Source organism: Episyrphus balteatus, chromosome 2, assembly GCF_945859705.1.
Source record: "Episyrphus balteatus chromosome 2, idEpiBalt1.1, whole genome shotgun sequence".
In the NCBI taxonomy this organism is placed as follows: Eukaryota; Metazoa; Arthropoda; class Insecta; order Diptera; family Syrphidae; genus Episyrphus; species Episyrphus balteatus.
The window spans coordinates 39,090,779-39,118,478 of NC_079135.1; the positions used below are offsets into that span (position 1 = coordinate 39,090,779).

Consider the following 27,700-nt stretch of genomic DNA (forward strand, 5'->3'; position numbering starts at 1 on the left):
ATCTGTAGGAAAAAAACTTCAAAAAGTTTGCAATTTTTTATATAGCTTTTTCCTATATAAAAAATTGCAATCTTTTTGCCCCTCCCCGCCTAAAACTATACAATTTTTTTCTTGCCTGAGTGCAACCTACACGCCTAGGTTTTTTGTTACATCTATTGCAAATTACCCTGTACTATGTAGAACCTTTTTCCTATATAAAAAATTGCAAACTTTTTGAAGTTTTTTTCCTCCAGATCGAAAACGGTCTGTCAAATCGAAAAACCGTTAATGTAATAAATGAAGGTAATAAAAAGATCTACAACTTTTACTTCAAATTAATTTTTAAAAAAGCTCAAATAAAAGAGATATGACGAAAATAAGAAAATCACCCTTTGACTTGCTTCAAAAAAACCACCCTAACTCTTAAACCGAAGGTTTAATCGAAAAAACTTATTTAACATATTCTGTAGGAAATTCAATTATCTTTAAGATTGCTATACAATTTTTTCTGCTAGGTCCAATAATACGCGAGTTATGTGAAAAAGTAAAATAAATAAATCTTCAGAAAAACTGCATTTTCAAAACCGTCTGCCGAGGGTTTGGCCACACTCAAAATGTCTGCCATGGGTATTTTTGTTATCAGGGAGTCCACCGCTACAGGATGCGACTAGTTTTAAGTGGTTACTTTAAATAAATCAATTTTCAGAAAAACTGCCGAGGGTTTGGCCACACTCAAAATGTCTGCCATGGGTATTTTTGTTATCAGGGAGTCCACCGCTACAGGATGCGATTTATTTTAGGTGGTTGCCCCAAAGTCTAAAAACGCCAAAAAAAAACGCATTTTCGGGACAGTCTGCCGGGGCTTTGGCCGCACTTAAAATGTCTGCCATTGGTATATTTGTTATCAGTGAGTATGTGGCGTTGGTTATCAATAAATTTTAAGTGGTTACCCTCACTAAATCGATTTTCAGAAAAATGGTACTTTTGATGCGCTTTTTCTCGACAACGGCCCAAATAAATGCAGGCAGACTAAGGTATTCGTCATCACCATGACCCACGCTACCTCTGATATTCATATGAATCGGTTACCTCTCACGCAAGAAATCTGCTCCCGGCTCTCGGTCTAAATAAAACCATTTTTAAATTTTTACATTCAATGCGCAAAAAGTATTAAAATATTAAAAACAATCATTTCTTATGAAAAAAGTGAAAAAATCATTTTCATCACCCAAAAATTAATTTTTTTGATATAACAACCTATAATAAATTTTATACCACCTGAAAGCTTATTGCTTCAGCTCAAAATATATATATCGATCATGTCTAATAGGCATCTCCAGAAAGAGCTAGAATTTTTTTAACTCGATCAATTTTCATCAAAAAGAACCAAAAAAAAACATATAAAAGCTTATAATTTCACCTTTCATATGACGTTTCAATCTTTTTTCTGCGATGCCTAGAAAATTTTGAATTTTAGAATTTTTGTAGTTATACTTCTTATGGGACGGTGGGTATAAAAATTTGTTTTTTGACAAGAACGTAAAAGGGATTATGACGCGATCACCATTTCCGAGACAATTAGGCAGCAGAGCTGTCGTTTCAACTTTAGAGTTGGTAGTACTTTAGTATTTAAAAATGCAGTACGCCGCAGTACCGTAAAAAAAAAACACACAACACGTGGCAAGTTGCAAGTATCATGTGGTAAGTTGCATGTGGCAAAATGCATGTAGTGAATGTACAGTTATGTGTCATATACCAAATGAAAGGTAACATTATCAGGATGCTCAATAAAGTTAAATCATTGTATTTGCTTTAGATCAAAAGATAGAACCTGTTTATTCAACAAACTTTATTTTACCGTTATCTCAAAATTGTGACTACAAAATTGATTGAAATTTTGCACAGATATAGTCCTGTCTATTATCTATCTACAATATAAATTTCATTTATTCATCTGTTGAAGAAAAAAAGATAAAAATTAAAAACGGTTAAAAAAGTTCAAAAAACTTGGGACAAAAAAACTTGTTTTTCCCGTTATTCGGTCAAAAACCATTTTGAAATGCTACAATGCATTTTTGAATGCTACAAAAAATTTAAAAAAATAAAAACTCAACCAAAAATACCCCAAAATAAGTAGGTGTTTTTCAAAAATTCATATTTCGAAACGAAGAGACTTTAAAAAAATCTCTATAAGACCTCTAATTTTTTCTTTATTATCTTTCGAATGACGTTTTTCAAATTATCAAAAAAAAAATTCCCCTACCTATAATCACTACTTTATCAAAGGCCTACCTCATGTTTTAGTTTTCGAAAACCATTATTAGCTTGGTTTTGAAATTTTTTAGAATTTTTTCAATACCATTGTCAGTCTTGCAATAAATTTATCTATTGGTTAAAAAAAAATGTAACTCTTTGCATTGTCGCGTTTAGAAAATAGCCAATTTTTTTAAATTTAGTTTTACCCCTATTTACCCTATTAAAAGATGTAATTTTTTAAAATCCTTCAAATGTATTTAACTTTAGGTTATTATCTTTCAAATAAGCTATTGAAGATTTTTGTATCTCTAATAGTTTATTTTTAATTGAAATTTTTGCGGCACTGCTAAAAAATTTCAAGTGGAACGTTAGAAAATGGCGTCACTTTTTCGTGGTGGCTGCCATGGTTCAACGATTTATAAGACGTTGTCACGTCAAAAAGTAATTAATGCCTAATTAGGTACTTTAAACAATTACAATGGAAATTAAATACAAAAAAAATATTTAGTATTTGAAAAAATTCATTTAAATAGGTAAAATGAATCTTTTTAATTCTTACTCTTAAACTTGCAAACTTGTTTTTTTCTAACAAACCAAATATGACACAAATAAAGTTTTATGTTTAAGGTTTCTATGGAATAAAAATACATGTAACCACCATCTCTAACCTAACTGACTTTAACATAAACGAAAGTTTAGACACCGCACTGTCATGTGAGCGGGTATATGCATAGTTGTTGTTAGAATGTTGAATAAACTTTTCCATTGGATTGAAGAAAAAAAAAACTTTATGCCAGGTGAAAGATTTATTTCAGAGATCTTCTCGATGTACATCTACTTTGTTTTATAAACCGAAAAAGTCAACCTTGTCAAATAAAGGATTGAAAAAAATACTGTCATGACTCTTAGATACCTAAATCTTTCACGTATGTTGAAAAACTTTCTATCGTTTGTCACTAAAAAACTGTTTTAGATTTATTGTCTTTTTGTTTGATGAGTGAAGCTCGATGCGATTCAAAACTGACATTTCACTGACATTCAAAAACAATAATGATAGATCAACACTTAAGTGACAGCGTGGACCACTGAATTTTTGAGTATAAACGTTTTCCAAAACCGTTATTTTGGTCTTAAAAATATCAAGTCTAGGGAACCACCCAAAACAAGTTTGAAGCAAATCGCAAGAGTGGTTTTTACAATTTCTGTCAAAAGTAGGCCTCCTATCGAAAAAAAGTTAAATACAAAAGTTGTTGATAGTAAAAAGATCTACAGATTTTATTCAAATCATTTTTTGATATAACCTCGAAAATATTGAGAAAAATTCAAAAATACGATTTTGCGGTTTTTATTTGTATCTTTTACAAATATTTTTATTTATTTCAAATGTTTTTTTTAGAAAAGTATTGATTCTTGGATATTTCACGAATTAACGAAGTTACCGAAAAAAATGTTTGATTTTTGAAATATTTGGAATGCAGTTATTTAGATTAAAACCTTTTATTTAAGACTATGTAGAAAAACTACAATTTTATTTCAGAAAATATTGATACAAAATTGAAAAAAAAAAACGATTTTTCAACAAAATTCAATCAACTTGCTTCTATTTCGGAAAGTTTTTTCACAAAACCAATTTTCCAACATAACCAAACTTAAAATAAATGTTGATTTAACGTTTTTGAAAAAATACATTTTTCCCATTATGTTTTTTTATGTAAATCGAAATTTTTGAAAGTCCCATTTGTCTATTTGAAAAGTTTAATTTTCATATAAAACAAAAATAAACACCTTGGTACATAAATTTATTAAAAAAAAACAAAAACCAAAAAAACATTTTCACTGTCAACCCGCATACTAAATCAATGCGCAATGTTTACACAGTCAGTCGCCCTCACGAAAAACCATCAATTTTATCTCAAAAAAAAAAAAAAAAACACACAAAAATTCGTTACAAATATTTTGTTTTGTATAAAATATACAAGTTGTAGTATTTGCCACATTTCATCGACTTGTCATAATACCGAATCCCTGATTTTCAAATGAATAATTACAATTTTGGTTTAGATACATTAGCATCAGCAAATAAAAGTACCTATATACTATTATGTGACTGTGTTTGTGTGTGTGAGTATTTGTGAACCATATTCTGTCTACAATGAGATTAATGACTCAAAAATATTATTTCCACTAACATAAATTGAAAGTTAAACTGTAATTCGTCATAACTAAGCTTGTTTGGCTTGGCCAGGCCAAACCATCATGGCAGACCAGGCAAAGGGAAATCCCTTGAGATGTGCGCACGGATGCTTTGTTTCAAAAATAGCCATTTCTATTTTTGGGGAATTGTGTGTATATATGTGTGTTTATTGGGGCGAAACGCACTATGACGAAGTTGTTTATTATTCTACTCCGTACAAAAGGATTCAGTCCTACATGGCTACATGGCGGGTGGGATGTTGACGGACGACCGACGACGACGACGGTGTATACAGTGTGTGGATCTATTTTCAACAGAACACTTGTTCCAATTAAATGCCTGACGCTAACAGGTGCAGACGCACGGGGAGTGTCATGTTGAACATTTTTGCACAATTTATGTGTTGCCCATGAGACTATGTGTGACAATTTCGGACATGAACATTGTTCAATATTTCAAATTATTGAAATATTGTCGTGATAGGTAGGGTGTTGGTCCTGGCATTGACACTATACGGAATGTTATATAAGCCATCGGCACGTGGAAAATTTGGCACACATCATCATGCTAGATCATTGAATCCGACATCCGAGTGATATTATAAGCAAATTCTAGTGACGAAGGATACTAATGCAAATGTTTTTCGTTATTTCCATTATACAACAAAACTTTCAACAACCCTTAAAGTAGGGTGTTAACGTCCTAATTCTAAGTGTCTAAGCGGTTAAATAAAATGAAAATTGCAAAAAAGCTGTGTTGGAAGGATTTTCCTAAAATTGCATAACCGCATACAAATAATTTACCCCCTACCGAAGCATCAAGGAATTCTTGTGCTGAGTTGGACAAAAAAGCAGTTCTTACAAACTTGGCAACCAGAATGGTTTTTGTCAGCACTGGAGAAATTGTTATTGTTGTTGGTTGTTTTTTTTTGTTTTTTTGATGACCACATTTATTGTCAACATCGATTGCAGTGAGTTTTTGCTGTGAACATTTTTGGCTAGCTTCTTTGTGGATTTGTACTTTGCACCCGATTTCCTGTTGTGTCCTGAATCTTTACAGAAGATAGCGAGTGTCTGCAGGAACAAAAAATTGAAAAATTATGTCGTCAAAGTTTTGTAAGACATTGTAGATATATATGTTGTCTACCATCGTCGTCGTCGTCGCCGCCGGGAATTGTCGTCATCACATCGTTTGAATTAAAAAGACATTGTTTTTGGGCCTCATACAAGATTGGGTAGGTTTTTTTTCTTTTAATCCTTGATATGTTTTATTGGCATGTAAGTTATATCCGATTTGAAGGATCTAAGTAATAAATTTTATTTTCTAAATATAGAAAGATGTCTCAGATCTTATACTGAATTCTTGAGGAGACAGTTTTCTTGTATCAATGTAATCAATAAAATATTTAACAAAAATTTAAAATTTTTCACAATTTTGTTTTAAATTGAGCTCTCAATTGAAATAGCTACCACCTAGCAACGACGTTTTTACAATTAAAGATAGTTTAAGCCCTCATAAAGTAATGAATGGGGCACATCTACAGTCAAAATTCAACAATTTTGTATAATGGTCACTGTGGTGTATACGTAACTTTTTTGTTTGAAAATATTATTTTGCCATGTAAGTGCATAGGGGACACTTGGGAAAAAATAAATATAAACAATGTTCTAATAGATTAAGTTAATTTAGTCGGTTTTGTGATCTAATCCTTAATTTTGTCTGTAACAATCGAATTTTTATTTGTTTATCTTATAAATCGATTAACCCCCGGCTGTATCTACGAAAAAACGTGACTCATTTTCTCCCATTCCACCTGAGTCTGTTAGCAGTGTGGTTAAAATTGCAATTCAAAATTAAAATTGAACTTTTATAGATATAAAAATCTACTATTTGAAAGGTTATATATTAAACGTCAACACAAAAGGAAAGGATTTTTAAAGATTCCATCCTTAAATAGAGTAAATAGGGACAAAATGAGATGGTTAAAAAAAATAATTACTAAACTGTAGATAATTGAGAGTTGTTAAATTTTTTTTAGTTGATTGACAAAATTTTTTACAAGAATGACATAGAAGTTGAAAAAATTCTTAAAAATTTCAAAAGTGAGTTATGAACGGTTTTCTAAAACGAAAGCATGAAATAAGCCTTCGACAAAGTGGTTATTATGGGTAAATTAGATTTATACAGTTAGAAAGTAAATAAAAATACAAATTAGACGTCTAAAATTTTTCAAAATTGATTTTTTGAAAAAAAAATCTATACTTTGCATTTTTTCAGTTGTTTTTTACTAAGAATTTTTAAAACTTCCAAAGAATCTCGAACTTACAAGACTTGAAGGAATTCCTGATGTGTATGCATGTGCATTTGGGCGAATAACTATATGGTTTATGGTTGAGTCATATAATTAAAACTGAAATATAATAAGCTTTCTGATGATATAAGATTTATTCATACAAAAAGTTGATGGTAAGAACAAGAAAGTTTTTTTTTATGAAAACTGATAGCATTAAAAAATTCCACCCCTCATAGATTTTGTACAGACATAATTTAAGTATATACTTTTAGCTTAAATAATAAACTTTCAAAAAGTTGAAATTTTTAGTAGGCTGTCAGGTAAAAATATTGACAAAATGTTGTGTGAAGAAAAAAAGTTAATTTTTTGGTGTTTTCTTAATTAGTGATTTCAAAAAATTATTCTTATACTTTTAACAGCACATATAGACTTGAATATGTTTTATTACTTTATAAAAAATATTATGCTTTTTATGTAAAATATGATTGGCTTCAAAAAATTATTCTTGTTTTTACAAAAATGTACAGATATTAATAAAGTCTTAATCTTTAGCTAAAATATAACACATACTATGAGATGGTACCTATTACTATCTTATAATTTTGTTTACAAGAAATTTGACAAACAAAATAATTCTTCAATGTGTTTTTTATGTTATGATCCCCAATTAATTGCTGTTTAAGGTTTTTTGTCGCTTAAATATTTCGATAATCAACAAAAAATGTCTTGAAAAAGACGTTTTTAATTATCACAATTTAAACATTTTTGAGAAATTCTTGACTTCACTTAAATTAATCTACGTTGAAACTTGTTCTACGTAAAAAAATCCTAATCTTAAAAAAAAAAATCTATCAAAACCATGTGGAAGTAACCCAAACCAAAAGATATTAAGTTTTTTTCCTGCACTTTTTATTTAATTGCTTAGTTTTATAATTTACCTTAAACTTGAAGACCCATTTTAATAAAATGAATTGAACGAATATCATTCCAAATAGTTTTCCCAATCAATTTTTGCAAGATGCAAAGTATCTATTAACAAATATCATAGCTAAGCAAAATTACTGACAAATAAATAAATTTTCTATTTCAATCAAACAATTTATTGGTATATTGTAAAATCCATTCAAGACTTAACGAAACCCTTTTTGCACATATTATTGATTTTTTTCTTATCTCTTGTTGTTGTCTTTCAAGAAAATCGTTCAAAAACGCATTCACAACACTCACTCCATTAATTTACTAGTTTCCAGAATAAATTCAATGGACCATGAGTTGGTACGTGGCATACTGGTATCTCCTATGAATTTTTTTTTTTTTTTTTGAGAAAACATTTCCAATCGTTTAACATCCTTCTATACACACTTGAGTATCTACATTCTACATACATGTTGGATAGGATTATAACAGAGGACAGAACTGGACAGTCTTGAACGAACATGCTAAGGGAATTTGTAATAACCTTAAACCTCACGGATTACAACCGGAGAGGAAAAATTTGGAAGGAATTATGCACATTTGTGTGCATGTCCAAGAGCAATAAGGATATGTCTAATTTACTGGATAAACAACATTGGTCACTGGTCAACATCATTATTGCTTGTGGAATGTTCTTTGACCATGATGATCATCATCATTATCATCATCACCATAGTCGTATGGAGCGTGACTTTGTTTCAGGTCTAAGAGACAATGTTGGTTAGACCACATAGGGCATTCAATCATTTTAAATAAAAGAAGAACTTTGAAGTTGTTGGATCATCTTTAAAGCATTTTTCAAATTCAGAAAACTTGCAGGAAATTAGCAGATACAATTTACGAAAAATTCGAGAACTATATTTCTATAACCTACAAAAAAAAACTAAATAAAACTAATCAATTTAGACAATTACTGAAATTGAAAATCTGGATGGAATCCAAGTTTTTATAGCCCCCTCCCAGAAAAATATAAGAAATTCCTTTAACATTAATTTTCTTTAAAATTTATACTTTTACTTTCGTAAATTCCGATTACATCACCAAACTTATGAAAGTAATGAGTGTGTGCAAGAGACCAATCAAATTAATCGAAAAGTCATCAAAAAAAACGATTATAACGAAATTCCAATCAAAACTATTAAATCGCATCAAAGTAGTTAAAGACCCAATTACTTGTATAAACGACTGGTGATAGCTTTGGTTCTGAGACCAACACGACCACCCTATGACAATCCTTAATTTGGCTTTATTTTTATAGGTTGACAAAAAGCCTTATACCTACACATTTTGTGTGATGAGACAATGTGTGTATATTTTTTATATAAATTAACAACCCCTTTAACTGCAAAGTTAACAATACAGTATGGAATCTTCTATAGCAAATTGATTTGTGTATCGTCCATTTTATGTTCCTAAACTAAGCATTAAAAGTGTCATTAGGGAAAACCAATAATGGATGAATCAAAAATGAATTATCTTATTTCTTCTTTTTTTTTTGGTTAAAATTAACAGAATGCATAGACTTTAAGTGGAGTACAGGAAGTTGGATGATTTCATGAAGCATAGTTTTTTGTTATGGAAGGTTTTTATTTTCCAAATTTACTGTATATAAGATTTGGCAGGTATATTTAAGAAAAACATTATGGAATATTTTGCAAATTATCTCATTTCGAATGTAAAATAGCATAGAAAAAAAATTAATTTGAAATTTGAACTGACCCAATTTGCAAAATTATCTCATTTGGTCTGTAGGGAAAACAGGCAGTAAATAAGTACTTTACAATACAACATTTTGAATTCGATTTTAATTTTTCATATTTTTTCTAAAAAATAGTCGAACATTAGCTTTTATTTATATAGTACAGGTAAAAAAGTACATAAAATCAAGAAATAAAAAAAAAAATTATTACACTCATGAAACTTGGCAAAAAGTTTCCTTTTGGGATAAGAACCAAGTACAAACTTTTTTTGTCTATAAAAAAAAGTTGGGTGGAAGGGTGTTTTTTCGCGGAAAAAGGTGAAGGTAAAAAAAATACTGAAAAAAATTTTTTTTTCGAATATCATCATATGACACATGTTTTCAAGGTATTTTTTGATGGTGAATCTAATGACATACAAATAAAGTCAATACGATTGCTCTAAGAAAAGTTATTGCCGATTAAAAACAAGGGTACTTGTTTTTTGACTTCAATAGATAAAATATATCCGAAACCCATGTGAAAAACATACTACACCGATAAAATTCGGGATAAAGGTTTTAGATAAAGCAAGGACAAAGGATTCATAAAGTTCTTAAAATAATTTTTGGTGAAAGGGTGTTTTTTCGATAGGTTAAGTTGTGTGTGAAAAAGGTATCATAACAGCTGACTTACATTTTATTAATTTTTAAAACTTGGTGAAAATGTTTTGGTTGGTATCAAGGGGTACGGTAGTGCCCAGCCAAGTTCTCTAGCAACTTTGGCACACTACACCCTTATTTACAGGAAACAACTCAGGCCATTTTCGACCCCCCTCTAACTTCCACACCAAAGATGCTAGAAATTTCAAAATCGCTACATTTTTTGGTCAAAACCAAACACCTTGCAAAATTTCAGCCTCATACGATGAGCAGTTTCTGAGATATAGGGCTTTAAAAATCGCAAAAACCGTAACTGACTCACTGACTCACTGATTCACTGAATCACTGACAGATTATCAAAATTATGGAGAACTTCCCGATATCGTAGAAACTTGTGTTGAAATTGTACTTGTTTAAAGAATCTACTTTATTGTTTATTTATATTGTTCAAGCAACTTAATATTTATATGTTTGTAAAATAAAATTTTCATTATTTATTCTTGCTACAATCTTCAAACAAATAAGTCCTTTTATTTAGAAGCTGGAACAAATACATTTCTTATAGCTTTCCAAAAACTTGAAATTTTACACGGTGATAGGACTTGTGGGGTATACAAAGTAAAAAATCGAAAACTTGAGATTTTCAATTCAGGGGTCGTGGCATTATAGAGCACTTCTGATTATCGTAGAACCTTGAAATTTGTTAGAATGTCGATAGATAAATGTGGATAGATAAATGTCGATAGATAAATGTCGATAGATAAATGTGGATAGATAAATGTCGATAGATAAATTTCGATAGATAAATGTCGATAGATAAATGTCGATAGATAAATGTGGATAGATAAATGTGGATAGATAAATGTGGATAGATAAATGTGGATGGATAAATGTGGATAGATAAATGTCGATAGATAAATGTCGACAGATAAATGTCGACAGATAAATGTCGATAGATAAATGTAGATAGATAAATGTGGATAGATAAATGTGGATAGATAAATGTGGATGGATAAATGTGGATAGATAAATGTCGATAGATAAATGTCGATAGATAAATGTGGATAGATAAATGTGGATAGATAAATGTCGATAGATAAATGTCGATAGATAAATGTGGATAGATAAATGTCGATAGATAAATTTCGATAGATAAATGTCGATAGATAAATGTCGATAGATAAATGTGGATAGATAAATGTGGATAGATAAATGTGGATAGATAAATGTGGATGGATAAATGTGGATAGATAAATGTCGATAGATAAATGTCGACAGATAAATGTCGACAGATAAATGTCGATAGATAAATGTAGATAGATAAATGTGGATAGATAAATGTGGATAGATAAATGTGGATGGATAAATGTGGATAGATAAATGTCGATAGATAAATGTCGATAGATAAATGTGGATAGATAAATGTGGATAGATAAATGTCGATAGATAAATGTCGATAGATAAATGTGGATATATAAATGTGGATAGATAAATGTGGATAGATAAATGTGGATAGATAAATGTGGATAGATAAATGTCTCTAGATAAATGTCGACAGATAAATGTCGACAGATAAATGTCGATAGATAAATGTGGATAGATAAATGTGGATAGATAAATGTGGATAGATAAATGTGGATAGATAAATGTCGATAGATAAATGTCGACAGATAAATGTCGACAGATAAATGTGGATAGATAAATGTGGATAGATAAATGTGGATAGATAAATGTGGATAGACAGATAAATGTCGACAGATAAATGTCGATAGATAAATGTCGATAGATAAATGTGGATAGATAAATGTGGATAGATAAATGTCGATAGATAAATGTCGACAGATAAATGTCGACAGATAAATGTCGATAGATAAATGTAGATAGATAAATGTGGATAGATAAATGTGGATAGATAAATGTGGATGGATAAATGTGGATAGATAAATGTCGATAGATAAATGTCGATAGATAAATGTGGATAGATAAATGTGGATAGATAAATGTCGATAGATAAATGTCGATAGATAAATGTGGATATATAAATGTGGATAGATAAATGTGGATAGATAAATGTGGATAGATAAATGTGGATAGATAAATGTCTCTAGATAAATGTCGACAGATAAATGTCGACAGATAAATGTCGATAGATAAATGTGGATAGATAAATGTGGATAGATAAATGTGGATAGATAAATGTGGATAGATAAATGTCGATAGATAAATGTCGACAGATAAATGTCGACAGATAAATGTGGATAGATAAATGTGGATAGATAAATGTGGATAGATAAATGTGGATAGACAGATAAATGTCGACAGATAAATGTCGATAGATAAATGTCGATAGATAAATGTGGATAGATAAATGTGGATAGATAAATGTCGATAGATAAATGTCGACAGATAAATGTCGACAGATAAATGTCGATAGATAAATGTCGATAGATAAATGTGGATAGATAAATGTGGATAGATAAATGGGGATGGATAAATGTGGATAGATAAATGTGGATAGATAAATGTCGATAGATAAATGTCGATAGATAAATGTGGATAGATAAATGTGGATAGATAAATGTCGATAGATAAATGTCGACAGATCAATGTCGATAGATAAATGTGGATATATAAATGTGGATAGATAAATGTGGATAGATAAATGTGGATAGATAAATGTCTCTAGATAAATGTCGACAGATAAATGTCGACAGATAAATGTCGATAGATAAATGTGGATAGATAAATGTGGATAGATAAATGTGGATTAGTGTGGTCCACGTTATAAGGCAAAAAAATAAACCATATAATTCATTACTTCCCCACCCATTATTTTGCTACTGACATCAATACCAACAAATGCTGAAAGTTTTAGCCCTCAAAAGTAAAAGGAAGAGGGCGCTCATCAGCTTTGAAATATTAGACTTTGTTACCCTTACCTTACCCTTAATATCTGAATATATCGTATTAGGACTTGGCTTGGGGTTGGAATTTGGCTTAAACATGGTAAGCACGCATGTTCCCGACAACCAAGTAAATGATTTTCATGTTTCTTTGGTTTTGAGTCACTAGCTCGTATTTCATTGATTAATTCTGTTTTGTTAACTCTAAGCAAAAAATACTTACCAGACGAATTTAAATGAACAAAAATTATCTGTGAAAATATTACTTAACTATTGTTTTTTTATGAAAGAAAAAACATATCATGAAAAACTTTACGACATTATAACTTAATTCAATTGATAAATCAAAGAAAGAGTTAATTACTAGGCATGCGGACCCAGCTATAACAGCATCTGAGAAAAAATTTTGAGCCTGTTGAGCGCCCACTTACACTTCACCTAAAAAGCTGAAATTTCACGTGTGTAATACAAAACACATATGCAACCAATTTTTGAGTGGGGAACAATGGAAATGTAAAAACCAAAAAATTGGACCACCCTAATGTGGATAGATAAATGTGGATAAAAAAATGTGGATAGATAAATGTCGATAGATAAATTTCGATAGATAAATGTCGATAGATAAATGTCGATAGATTAATGTGGATAGATAAATGTGGATAGATAAATGTCGATAGATAAATGTCGACAGATAAATGACGACAGATAAATGTCGATAGATAAATGTCGATAGATAAATGTGGATAGATAAATGTGGATAGATAAATGTCGATAGATAAATGTCGACAGATAAATGTCGACAGATAAATGTCGATAGATAAATGTGGATAGATAAATGTGGATAGATAAATGTGGATAGATAAATGTGGATGGATAAATGTGGATATATAAATGTCGGTAGATAAATGTCGATAGATAAATGTGGATAGATAAATGCGGATAGATAAATGTCGATAGATAAATGTCGATAGATAAATGTGGATAGATAAATGTGGATAGATAAATGTCGATAGATAAATGTCGACAGATAAATGTCGACAGATAAATGTCGATAAATAAATGTGGATAGATAAATGTGGATAGATAAATGTCGATAGATAAATGTCGACAGATAAATGTCGACAGATAAATGTCGATAGATAAATGTCGATAGATAAATGTGGATAGATAAATGTCGATAGATAAATGTGGATAGATAAATGTGGATAGATAAATGTCGATAGATAAATGTGGATAGATAAATGTCGATAGATAAATGTCGACAGATAAATGTCGATAGATAAATGTCGATAGATAAATGTGGATAGATAAAGGTGGATAGATAAATGTGGATAGATAAATGTCGATAGATAAATGTCGACAGATAAATGTCGACAGATAAATGTCGATAGATAAATGTCGATAGATAAATGTGGATAGATAAATGTCGACAGATAAATGTCGACAGATAAATGTCGATAGATAAATGTCGATAGATAAATGTGGATAGATAAATGTGGATAGATAAATGTCGATAGATAAATGTCGATAGATAAATGTGGATAGATAAATGTGGATAGATAAATGTGGATAGATAAATGTCGATAGATAAATGTCGACAGATAAATGTCGATAGATAAATGTCGATAGATAAATGTCGATAAATAAATGTCGATAGATAAATGTTGATAGATAAATGTGTATAGATAAATGTCGACAGATAAATGTCGACAGATAAATGTCGATAGATAAATGTCGATAGATAAATGTGGATAGATAAATGTGGATAGATAAATGTCGATAGATAAATGTGGATAGATAAATGTCGATAGATAAATGTCGACAGATAAATGTCGATAGATAAATGTCGATAGATAAATGTCGATAAATAAATGTCGATAGATAAATGTTGATAGATAAATGTGTATAGATAAATGTGGATAGATAAATGTCGATAGATAAATGTCGACAGATAAATGTCGACAGATAAATGTCGATAGATAAATGTCGATAGATAAATGTCGATAGATAAATGTGGATAGATAAATGTGGATAGATAAATGTCGATAGATAAATGTGGATAGATAAATGTCGATAGATAAATGTCGACAGATAAATGTCGATAGATAAATGTCGATAGATAAATGTCGATAAATAAATGTCGATAGATAAATGTTGATAGATAAATGTGTATAGATAAATGTGGATAGATAAATGTCGACAGATAAATGTCGACAGATAAATGTCGACAGATAAATGTCGATAGATAAATGTGGATAGATAAATGTCGATAGATAAATGTGGATAGATAAACGTGGATAGATAAATGTCGATAGATAAATGTCGATAGCTAAATGTCGATAGATAAATGTGGATAGATAAATGTCGATAGATAAATGTCGATAGATAAATGTGGATAGATAAATGTCGATAGATAAATGTCGACAGATAAATGTCGACAGATTAATGTCTCTAGATAAATGTCGATAGATAAATGTCGATAGATAAATTTCGATAGTTAAATGTCGATAGATAAATGTGGATAGATAAATGTGGATAGATAAATGTGGATAGATAAATGTGGATAGATCACGGCACGGTACGGTAGTGCCCAGCCAAGTTCTCTAGCAACTTTGGCACACTACACCCTTATTTACAGGAAACAACTCAGGCCATTTTCGACCCCCCTCTAACTTCCACACCAAAGATGCTAGAAATTTCAAAATCGCTACATTTGTTTAGCTGGTCAAAACTAAACACCTCGCAAACCGTAACTGACTCACTGACTCACTGATTCACTGACTCACTGACAGATCATCAAAATTATGGAGAACTTCCCGATATCGTAGTAACTTGAAATTTTACACGGTGATAGGACTTGTGGGGTATAAAAAGGAAAAATCGAAAACTTGAGATTTTCAATTCAGGGGGCGTGGCATCCGCCCATTTCCGCTGAATTTTCATAAAATATTATAGAGCACTTCTGATTATCGTAGAACCTTGAAATTTGGTAGAATGGTAGAGCTGATAGTTTATACAAAGGAAAAAATTTTAAATTTGAGAATTTCAGCCAGGGGGCGTGGCAATCGCCCATTTCCGCTGAATTTTCATCAAATATTATAGAGTGCTTCTGGTTATCGTAGAATCTTCAAATTTGATAGAATGTTAGAGCTGGTTGTTTATACAAATTAAAAAATTTAAAATTTGAGAATTTCAGCCAGGGGGCGTAGCAACTGCCTATTTCCGGTGAATTTTCATCAAATATTATAGAGCATTTCTAACTTTCGTAGAACATTAAAATTTGGTAGAATGGTAGACCTGGGAGTTTATACAAAAAAAAATTTTAAATTCGACAATTTTAGACAAGGGTCGTGGTAACCGCCCATTTTCTCTGAGCAATACCTTGCAAAAAGTAGTGAAATCACAACAAAAACATTACTGTTAAAAAAAGAGCCAAGTTCTCCTATGTTGAAGTTATGCTAGCACAAAAAGTACTGAAATGTAAAAGTGTACCAAGTTCTAAAGCTTAGCTTTAAATTTGTATACATAAAATGTTGATTGTTTACTTGGCAATTTTTCAAATAGCTTTAAATATCGGTAATTTAAAGAAAAATTGTCAAGAGAACAATCAACATTTTATTTATACAAATTTAAAGCCAAGCTTTAGAACTTGGTACACTTTTACTTTTCAGTAATTTTTGTACTAGCATAACTTCAACATAGGAGAACTTGGCCCTTTTTTTAACAGTAATGTTTTTGTTGTGATACGAATTTATTAAGAATCTTTAAAGTGAACAAAATTATCTTGAGTGAAAGGGTGTTTTTTATAAGAAATGACGAAATTCGGAATAAGTACCACAAAAAGTGGAAAAAAAATTGTTACACCAATAAAAATTGGTAAAAATGTTTCGTTTATAACAGAAACCAAGAATCCAAACAGTCTATACAAATATTTTAGGTCAAAGGGTGTTTTTTTTTTGGAAATAGCGAAAATCCGCGATAAGTCCCACAAAATCAATGGTATAAAAAAACCCTCACAAAATTCATTAAATATGTTCTCTTTCCCATATTAATTACGAATTAAACAAATCTATAATTTTTTTCCATGTGAAAGGGTATTTTTTTAGGTGTAAAGAAAATATGGGTATATTTGAAAAAGTGTGCAATACTAGAGTAGTACTAGTGGTACCCTTTTGAAATTCAGGAATTATGTTACTTTTAAGATAATAAACAAACAAGAATCATGGTCAAAACGGTGTTTTTTTTTAAGTGGAAATAAAAATGATGGGTCACCCTAATGAATTTTGGTAAAAACATTGAATTTGGGATAGAAAGCAAGAATAAAGAGTTTTCATAAAAAAAAATTAAGGTGAAAGGGTGTTTTTTTCGAAGAGACAGTAAAATCTGTAATTGGTCCCAAAAAGCCAATGATTCGTGTAAAACGTCTTAGTACTTAAGTATAAACGTTTAATTTGACATCAAAACCAAAAATAAAATGAATCATTGGCTTTTTGGGACCAATTACAGATTTTACTGTCTCTTCGAAAAAAACACCCTTTCACCTTAATTTTTTTATAGACTTTTTTTGTCCTTGGTTCTTATCCCAAAAGCAAACTTTTTGCCAAGTTTCATGAGTGTTACAATTTTTTTTTAAATGCCTATTTTACCTGTACTATTAAATTATTTTATCATTTTGAAAAAGATTCAATTAAATGTCGATTCGAAGAAAGTTATTTCTAAGAAAAAATCTTTGCAAAGAATCATATGCATGTTGAGTAATTTTGTATGGGTAAGAGAAAAATCTACCCAACTTACATGGCGTGGTTTTTAAATCACATTTTATTTCAGCTATGGGAGTTTAAGTAAAAGTATTCGGACCATAATAATTTATGGTGATCATAGATACCGTAATGAGGCATATGACATAATATCATTTTCAGACTCCTCTATACGACCCATAAGAAGTATTTATAATCTTAATACAAGTATGAACAAAATTATATACTTCTCGTTATTATGATGTTGCCTTTTACATATATTTCCAAAATATTTATTGAAGGTATTGCTTTATGGACTTTAAAAAAAAAAAAATAAACCAAGTACATTTGAGGCTTTTAGCCATTTAATAAAATAAAAGAATCTATGCTTGTTTTATCACTGTCGTTAAATACCCTCTTAGCTAGTCTTTAATTTCATGACCAATGCGCACACCACAGCTATCAAATAAAGCTTAAATGAGTAGGTTAACCTTATATCTTAGAATTATGTCTCCTTTTAAAAAAAAGACAATGGTAGCCCTCCCTCATTGAGGAGACATCCAATGATAAAACGTAAAATACATTCAATTACCTCTAAGCTCAGAGTTCCTTGACACCATACCACGCCAGAAGCTTATAAATTCTTAAGTCAATTTTATTATTATTTTTTTTTTTTTTTTGTTAAGTTATAAAATTGAAAATCAATACTGAGCGGTGCGGGTGGTGAGTCTCGAGTATTTTTATGTATTTTACCCATTGTTTTCTTGGTAATGGACATTTTAAAAGGACTCCCTAGAAGCTCTATATCTATACTTTAAGTCATTTACTTAATTACAGCCACGAAATAGAAATAACGGACATAATGGATACCTTAATATCCACGTGTGTATGCGTGTGTGTGTGTGTGTGTGTGTGTGTGTGTGTGTGTGTATGTCTGCGAATTTTTAACGTGTCGTTCTAAGAAGAAAAAAAATATACAATTTGTGAGGAGGGTATAGAGGGAGTCATGTACGGTACTGTTTTGTTGGCTGGAAGGAAAGTAATTGCCTTTTGGAATATAAAAAAGCCTTTTGCCCTATTATACCTGACTATATGACTTGGCTAGTCGAAGAGAAATACCAAACCTTTGTTTTTATATGCCATGGCAGTGAAAAAATTTACGAGCTTATAAGCTCTGAACAAATAAGGTGTTTTTTTTTTTTTTTTGTTTCTTTTTCTTCTGTTGAATGAGAACAAACAAGAATGAATATGAGTACAAGGTACACACAACAATCATATAAATTCTTTTAAAGAGCAAAAAAAAAAAATAAACTATGGAGGATTACGTGTGTAAGTGTAGTTTGGGTTTTGGTTGTTTTTTGAGATTCTTGTTGGCCCAGTTAATTGAAGTAAATTGTGAACATTGAGCAAGTTGGGCAAGAAAACGCATGCCGAATGGTTGAATTATACTGTGCTCTTTCCAAAATCGTCAGCACACATGACACAGGAAAATATTTTTATATAGTTGTTTCCTTTGTTTAATGATCATGGTTGAATATTTCACGAGGTAAAAATTGTTAATAAAACTTATCACAAGTCATGTGGTATGCCTTGATTGTAAAAAAAATCTGTATATATTGGCTTGCAGTTGTAGAGTGAATTCTTGAGTTTTCTAGTTCAATTGAAAGTTCAAATTTGGTGGTTACTTTTGAGATGTCGCGTTCTTCTTCTGTACTCTAGTAATAATTGAAACGTTGAGAATGAGGAGGGGTTAAGTGAAATTTTCGATTTTTTTTAATTTTTTCCTGAGAATAAATGGACAACTTAAATTTTAGTGTTATTGCCATTCATTTAGTGTCCTTAGTTTTGAAGTTAGCCTTAGATAATTTTTCTAAATCTCTCTCATTTTCATACAAACAACATAAAAAACTTTAAACGACGCACATAGGGGTATTTAGTCAATTTAGGCGGACAAAACACGAAATTTTAAACTGATCCAAACGTGAAAAATCAACATCCTACTAAAAGTAGATATTTTGTTTAGCATTTTCTTATAGTTTTAAAATTGATTATCACTTCAGGTGATTAACAGCAGCGGTCTAGAGTTCAAAGTTTTCAGCCCAAAGATAAAATTAATTTTTTTTTGTAATTTAGCGACTGTGCTTAAGAAAGTACTTTTTTTTTTAAGTGGATGTAGAAAAAAGTTTTTATGGAATATTGATAAGGAGATACGAAACTGTCTACTAGATGTTGTATATTAATGTTGTATTACTTTATAAATAAAAAAGTGATATTTTGAATCTTAATACAAATTAATCGTAAAAAACGTAAATTTCTGTGTTGGTAAGGAGATAAGTTATACAATTTCACATTATTGTGTGCTAAAATTGAATGTTTTCTAAAGGTTAAACTCTTATCTAATTGAATCTGTAAAAAACAAGTGCAACTAAGTGCAACTTCGACACATTTGCCCTTTTTAAAGGTTTTAGGTTTTGAAAAATGGCTACCTTGTATTCAGCATCCATATTTTAAGTTTTTTTAAAGATTCAACTTCTTGAATTACAGAACCTGAATTCTTATGATTTTTCCTAAATTTTAAGACCTTTATCTTGGCGATACCATTAATAGAACTCCATTTATAAGCGTTTTAACAAACCATTGGGATCCATTCTTGACACTTTTTTGTTTGAAAAAAAGTGGTTTAGGAAGAAAAATGTTTTCATTGAAATCAACACTTAAAACACTTTATTCCAGTACTAAATACAAGCTTTTACCTTGTTGATGAAGATAAACCGGAAAAATAATTTTGTCCGGGTAAAATTGGCAAATACCCCTATGTGCGACGATGACTCAAAATTCGAAATATGTCACTTAACTTCTTCTCGTTCTCAACACTTCAATTGTAGACAAAATTTTATCAAGGGGCACGGTAGTGCCCAGCCAAGTTCTCTAGCAACTTTGGCACTACACCCTTATTTACAGGAAACAACTCAGGCCATTTTCGACCCCCCTCTAACTTCCACACCAAAGATGCTACAAATTTCAAACTCCTCACAAAATTTCAGCCTTTTACGATGAGTAGTTTCTGAGATATAGGGCTTCAAAAATCGCAAAAACCGTAACTGACTGACTGACTGACTGACTCACTCACTCACTGACAGATCATCAAAATTATGGAGAACTTCCCGTTTACGTAGAAACTTGAAATTTTACACGGTGATAGGGCTTGTGGTGTATACAAAGGGAAAAATCGAAAATTTGAGATTTTCAATTCAGGGGGCGTGGCATCCGCCCATTTTCGCTGAATTATCATCAAATATTATAGAGCACTTCTGATTATCGTAGAATCTTGAAATTTGGTAGAATGGTAGAGATGGTAGTTTATACAAAGAAAAAAATTTAAAGTTTGAGAATTTCAGCCAGGGGGCTGAATTTTCATCAAACATAGAGATTTTCAATTCTACAGCCATACCTTGCAAAAAGTAGTGAAATCACAACAAAAACATTACTGTTAAAAAAGGAGCCAAGTCCTCCTATGTTTAAATTATGCTGGCACAAAAAGTACTGAGATGTAAAAGTGTACCAAGTTCTAAAGTTTGGGTTCAAATTCGTATCAATAAAATTTTGATTGTTTACTTGGCAATTTTTGAAATAACTTTAAAAATCGGTAATTAAAAGAAAAATTGTCAAGAGAACAATAAAACTTTTATTGATACGAATTTGAACCCAAACTTTAGAACTTGGTACACTTTTACATCTCAGTACTTTTTGTGCCAGCATAATTTAAACATAGGAGAACTTGGCTAATTTTTTAACAGTAATGTTTTTGTTGTGATATTATTTTCAAAAAAAATTATGTTGAATTTTATAATTCGGAAAATATTCTTGGAGGTCTGAGGGTCAATTCCCGTTCTCTGAAAAAAAAAAAAAAATCACAGCTTCACAATTATTAATTTGATTCATGATTTGTAAAAAAACGCTGTTTCCTTGCTTTCTAACTTTCTCGTAAATACACACATCGATTTCTATGAACATTGAACATTTTTAAAAAAAAGCGTTTAAGTTGCCGTAATATCAAAATTTTCGAAAAAAAAACTTTGGGCGAAAAATTTTTTTTTAAAAGAAGTTAGTTATCTTAAAAAAGCATTTGGTTTCAATTGTTTGAAAATTTGTTTATAACAAAAATACTTTAATAAAATGACTTTAACTGTTTTTAAAATGCTTTTTCTAAAAATTCTCTGTTTCTTCATTTGGAGGTGAAATCCGTTTAAATAGATGGTTTTACAAATATCTAAACAGTACAAAAAGAGAAAAAAGAGAACTAGCTCTTAAAGTTCAAAGTGAAATGAAAAAAATCAACATCCTTAGTGAATTTGAGCTCACAACACAATGCAATTTATTGCTCAATTCCCGTTCTCTGATGCATTGAAAACGGGAAATTATTTTTTTTGAAATTTTGGTTCAAAAAAAAGTTTTAAAACCCAAAATGTTCATTTCATTTATTTAAGTGTCTGTACTTCGTACATTTATGTACATATGTTGTACTGTGTAAATAGTAATAGTAATTGTAGGATGTTTTTGTAAAAAATTTCGTTGAAATTAAATCAGTCCTTCAGGAAAAATTTAGAAATTACCAATAATACCTAGTACTTTTAGAAAAAAAAAACTTTTTTTCTTAAAAGATTTATACATTGGCAAGTAATTGTTGATTTCCATCCACAACTTTGTCTGTAAATTATATAACTTTTCACTGTAGATGTTGCTACCAGCTGTTAATACTTGTTTAAGTTGAGTTTCTGAATAACTCAAATAAATAAAGGTCACTGCTTTTGTTATTCAAAATCTTATTTAATTTGTATCTAAGTTTGCCTTAACAAAAAGGAGTTAACCAAACGCACAGAGGTCAACCTTTTAAGAGTAGGTACTTCTCAGAATATTTTTCCTTCTTCTTTTCAACAACAAATATTGGTTTTTGTGGTAGAAATAAAATAGAAATAGAAAATTTAAGTATCTCAAAGTCCTTTTTAGCAATAACGAAAAACTATATACCAACAGTTCTAGTTAACTTTAATTAGTTTAATTAAAAATTCCACCTTATCGATTTCTGTCTGTGTAATGTCTGTATTGTATACCTAACCTAACTTATATATCTGTTGCCATTTATTGTTATATTCGATATACCTACTATATTGTTCTGAAACTGTCTCATTTTCTAACAAGCCATTTTACCCTTTTGTTATCATTTCAGATGTCATCGCATAACAAACCTTTGTGGTTGCTGAACGAAAGTCCTCATCGTCCACATCGTCAGCTGGCATGGGTTAGCTTTAATTAAACTGATTGCAGTTACCCCCACAAATATACCGAACCTCCCCCTATACTCTAACTACTAGTATATACTATATACAACAATAACAAACCGGCCTCCAGAACGGAATTCTCGTGCACTCAATATCGATTCGGAGACGCCACAATCGCGCCACCACCCGCATTCAACCATACGTGATTCCAAGAAGACATGACGAAGTGTTGGCTGAACAATAGTTGCTGCAGGGGCAATCATCCACGTCGAATAAAGCAAGTTATCGTAGCTAAAGCAGAAAGCGTCAATAGTCAGCGTTTTTACACTTTTTTTCAAATAATCACCGATATAAAAGAATCTTCAGTAAGGAGCTGAATAATAGGGATGATTGATTCGATGTAGCGGTAAGTTTTGTCCATTGAAAGGCGTTTTATAGTAAGACTTATTATTTTTTTTTTTTTTTTTGATTACAGTAGCGGCCCTATGGTCGGCGAACGCGATAGAGACCGTGAAGCGGTGCGCTGGGAACTGGGCGAGTCTACACCGCCCCAATTTAATAATGGAGGATCACAAATGGTCGGCACATTGTGTGGTGGACAGGCTGCTGGCCAACAGCAACAACAATTACAGCATCAGCAACAGCAGCAACAACAACAGCAACAGAAGCACCATCAACAACAACAACAACAACAACAACAGCAACAACATCAATACTACCAGCAGCAGCAACAAACGACGAATTGGGTGGAAAACGAAACGATCGGAAGCGGTGGAAGCGATAATCAGCCATACTACGATACGAGCGGCAATGTGGACTGGGCCCGGGCCATGGGCACTGGCGGCGCTGGTTCATACGGATGTGGGACCAGTGTCGGCGGCATTACAGCTGGTGGCAGCAGTAGCAATTTGGGTCGCTACGATCCGGCTATTGGCTACATCGAGGCTGGCAGCACCAGTCTCGGTGGCGATACGAACAATCTGTCATACGGTACATCGGTGGCGAACACTAACACCAATACCGGTGGCGGTGGAGCGGGCACCACCAGCGGCAGCGGCGGTGGCGGCGGATCCACTGGCAAAGAGGTACGCTACGCTCCATTCCCCATTACATCGCCGACCAATTCGAACCCCACAACTTCCCAGCCACCGGCACTCCTGCAACGGACACATTCCAGATCCATGTCCTCCATACCACCACCAGAGCCATTTATGATAGCACAGTCCAAACAGATGAACACGCGCGTTTCGATCAACGTGGGCGGCGTCAAGCACGAAGTTCTCTGGCGGACGCTCGAGCGTCTGCCGCACACAAGACTTGGCCGCCTGCGCGAATGCACCACACACGAATCCATAACGGAATTATGCGATGATTATTCCTTAGTTGACAACGAATATTTCTTCGATAGACATCCGAAAAGTTTTAGTTCGATTTTAAATTTCTACCGCACCGGCAAGCTGCATATAGTTGATGAGATGTGCGTGCTAGCCTTCAGCGATGATCTCGAGTATTGGGGCGTCGATGAGCTCTATCTGGAATCTTGCTGCCAGCATAAATACCACCAGCGCAAGGAGAATGTACATGAGGAAATGCGCAAGGAGGCTGAGAGTTTGAGGCAGCGTGATGAGGAAGAGTTCGGCGAAGGTAAATGCGCTGAATATCAGAAGTATCTGTGGGAATTGCTGGAAAAGCCAAACACTAGTTTTGCGGCCAGGGTGAGTTTGTTAGATTCTGTTTAAGTTTTTGTTAATTTTTTTTATTTATCATTTCCTTTTTTTTTTTGTTTGACAAAAGATTTTTGTTTAACAAAAAAGATATAAACATATCATTTGTATTCATGGAATAAGAAGTTTATATTTTAACGCGTATCATTTTGAGTTCAAAAAATGTTTTTAATTTAGATTTTATATTTTTGTTTTAAACACAATTTACTATTTCTTGACACTTTTATAATTTTATACAAAATATATTAAATATCCGGTTGAAAACAAGAACTGAAATGTGAAGAGTATTGATAAAAAATGATTCGTTGAAAGTCGTAACGATTTTTTAAGGGCTTACATTTATAAAGAATCAGTCAATTGATTTTCTTAGCTACAAGTTTTTCATAGTTTTACATGTTTAGGTTAGAAATTTTTTTAAACTTGCAAACATAATATTTTTTAAACATTCTCTCAGACACGGAAATATACTTGTTTATAACTTTTTTCTTTGAAAAATATCCGTATTTTGAATTTAAAAGAAAAAATATGTTTGCAGCATTTCCTATATTTTAAAGCCTTTATCCACAAGACTATATTATTTCATAATATACATATTTTAAAAATCTTTTACCTACAAATTTGTTGTTCAATTCAACTAAACAGCTATGATTTTCATAGAAATGTTCGGTCTTGTTGATTCACATCAATTTATATGCGAAAAAAAAGTTCGTTCTTGTTGATTCTCATCAATTCGTATGACCAAAGATATTATTTTTAAATAAATATAAAAATAAATCATTACTTCACGTTGAATTAAGATGGCAATTCTAACATTGTAGGTCCAAAACGTTACTTAAGAAGCATATTTTATCAATACTCTTCACATTCAAAACTCAAACATTTCATTTAAATACAATTAATCTCCGGTTCCGTAACAAAATTTGGCGCACTTTGATATCTTGGCACATTGAAAGTAAATATTTTCAAAAAAAATCGGTACGAATAACTGAAACGCAGAACTTTCTTAACAAGAAAAACTATTGATATTAATTTTCAAAAAAAAAAAATCAATTTTATTTCCTAAAGCAATGTTCTTATTTTGCAGTTTCAAAATATAAGTAAAAAAACATGCCTTAATCTACAATTTATATGCGATAAATCAATGTATAATCGTCGCCTTAAAATATATATAAATAAATATTGCTTTAAACTGTTAATAAGCGCTTAAAAATATTCCTCAAAAAAAAATTACTATCCAAGTATTTTCTTACAATTTGCTGTTGGTGTTCTTCTTAAATTCCTCTATAAAGTATTATAATAATCAAGCTTAAAAAATGATAAAAAAAAGGCTTTTTTAATTTTTTCCTATAACAAGTTCAAATTTTTTCCTATATTTTTACAACAAATTTGTTGTAATTTTATAAAATTTTGATGTTGTAAATACTAATAATAATATTGTGTTTCGTTTGTAACAGTGTTTATAAAATAAAAATACTATTTGAATATATTACTAATACATTATAATCTTTTCGCCTTTTTATATATAAATATATATTTATAATTGCGCTCGGTGTAAGGTAAATAAATGGGGGATTTCAGCACACAAAATAAATACAACACCTTAAAATGCACCAAAATTATATTGTACAGTTTTTTAAATTTTTAGTTTGTTTTTAAGTTTGAAAAAAATTCTTTCTGTTTTTAAAATATTTTGTTGTAAAGAAAAAATAATGGCATTGTTTTAAATAACTTTATAAAGTGGATAATATGCTTTCATATAAATAGTTGGCCGTAAAAATTGTGTTTTTTTTTTTACATAGTTTGAGCTAATATAACAATTCGTAATAATTTACAAAGAAGATTCCTTCATGATCGATTCCGAAATCAATAAGAAGAAAAATTTCTTTACAAAAGGAGTCTTTTTATTAACAAGGTTTTTTCTGGCCTTTTTGTAATAATCGGGAGGATCAATATGTCATGATGATTTTTTATAGGTATTGATTGAAAAGATAATAAAAATGATTTCTTTCGTTTACAACGTCCTTTATCGTCTCATGATTTCAGTCATATAGATAGGTACTCTTTTCCTGAAAACCCTTTTAGTTAAAGTGCAAGTTTATCTTGTTTTTGATACGAATAAAGCATGCAAAATCACACTTTTGTACTTTTTCGACTTAACGTCGACGTAATTTTTGGAAGTATGCAACTTTTCTTAACAAAGTGTAACGGCATTTATATAAACCCTAATATTTTAAGTTTTTTTTTAACATAAAACTTGCAAATTAGTTTAAGTGTCCATTACGTAAAATAATTACTCTAATTATAGTAAATAGTGTAATTTATTGCAAATTTTGGGAATGCTTCTCAATCCAATACATTCAATACATTGATATGAAATGTGCCTTAAAAATACTGAATTATAGCTTCCCAGATGTTTTGCAATATGAAATTTTGTTTGACAGATGCAACACTCTGAAATTAAAACTGACTTAAGAAACAGTTTTTAGAACTTATATAAAATAAACGAAGCCTCCAAAACAATGCCCAGATTTTTTTCAAATCGAATTGAAGTTTTGTAAAATCGTTTTTAACAAATTCTTAAAATTTTCATTTTGTTTTCTATTTTATAGTTTTATTTCTTATTCCATTTAAAAATACATTTATGTACATTCCCTTAGATAATAAGCTTTTAATTTGTAGTGCCTTTTTGTTGAGTTTTATTAATATTAATTAAAAAAAAAATTAAAAAACTTTATAGTAAATAATTTAATTTTAATTTTGTTTTTCTAATTTTACTAATTAAAAAATCTTTTATACTGAATCAAAATTTAGTTCTAAAAAAAAAAAACAAACAAACTTTAACTGAAAATTAATATTTTTTAAAAATTTGTTTCTAGCTTAATTAATTAATTAATAATCCATATATATGCATTTTTTTAGATAAATAGTATCTACTAAAAAACAAAATAATATACCAAACAGAAAAGTATACTTTATATACCAAAAATATAAACACAAAAAGTATATTTCCAAAAAAATATACA

General features: G+C 30.7%; 1 protein-coding gene across 14 annotated transcripts in view; it reads left to right on the forward strand.

The window, feature by feature from the left end:
• Positions 1-27,700, forward strand: part of LOC129912182 (potassium voltage-gated channel protein Shab) — a 187,777-nt gene that overhangs the window by 108,245 nt on the left and 51,832 nt on the right. For all 14 annotated transcript variants that reach the window (XR_008771765.1, XR_008771766.1, XR_008771769.1 and 11 more), the window contains exons 4-5: positions 22,902-23,359; positions 23,429-24,668. Coding sequence is in view for 4 of the 14 variants with exons in the window: in XM_055990329.1 (XP_055846304.1) it covers positions 23,439-24,668 (1,230 nt within the window). In the remaining 10 variants the exon portion in view is untranslated. The remainder of the gene's footprint in view (positions 1-22,901; positions 23,360-23,428; positions 24,669-27,700) is intronic.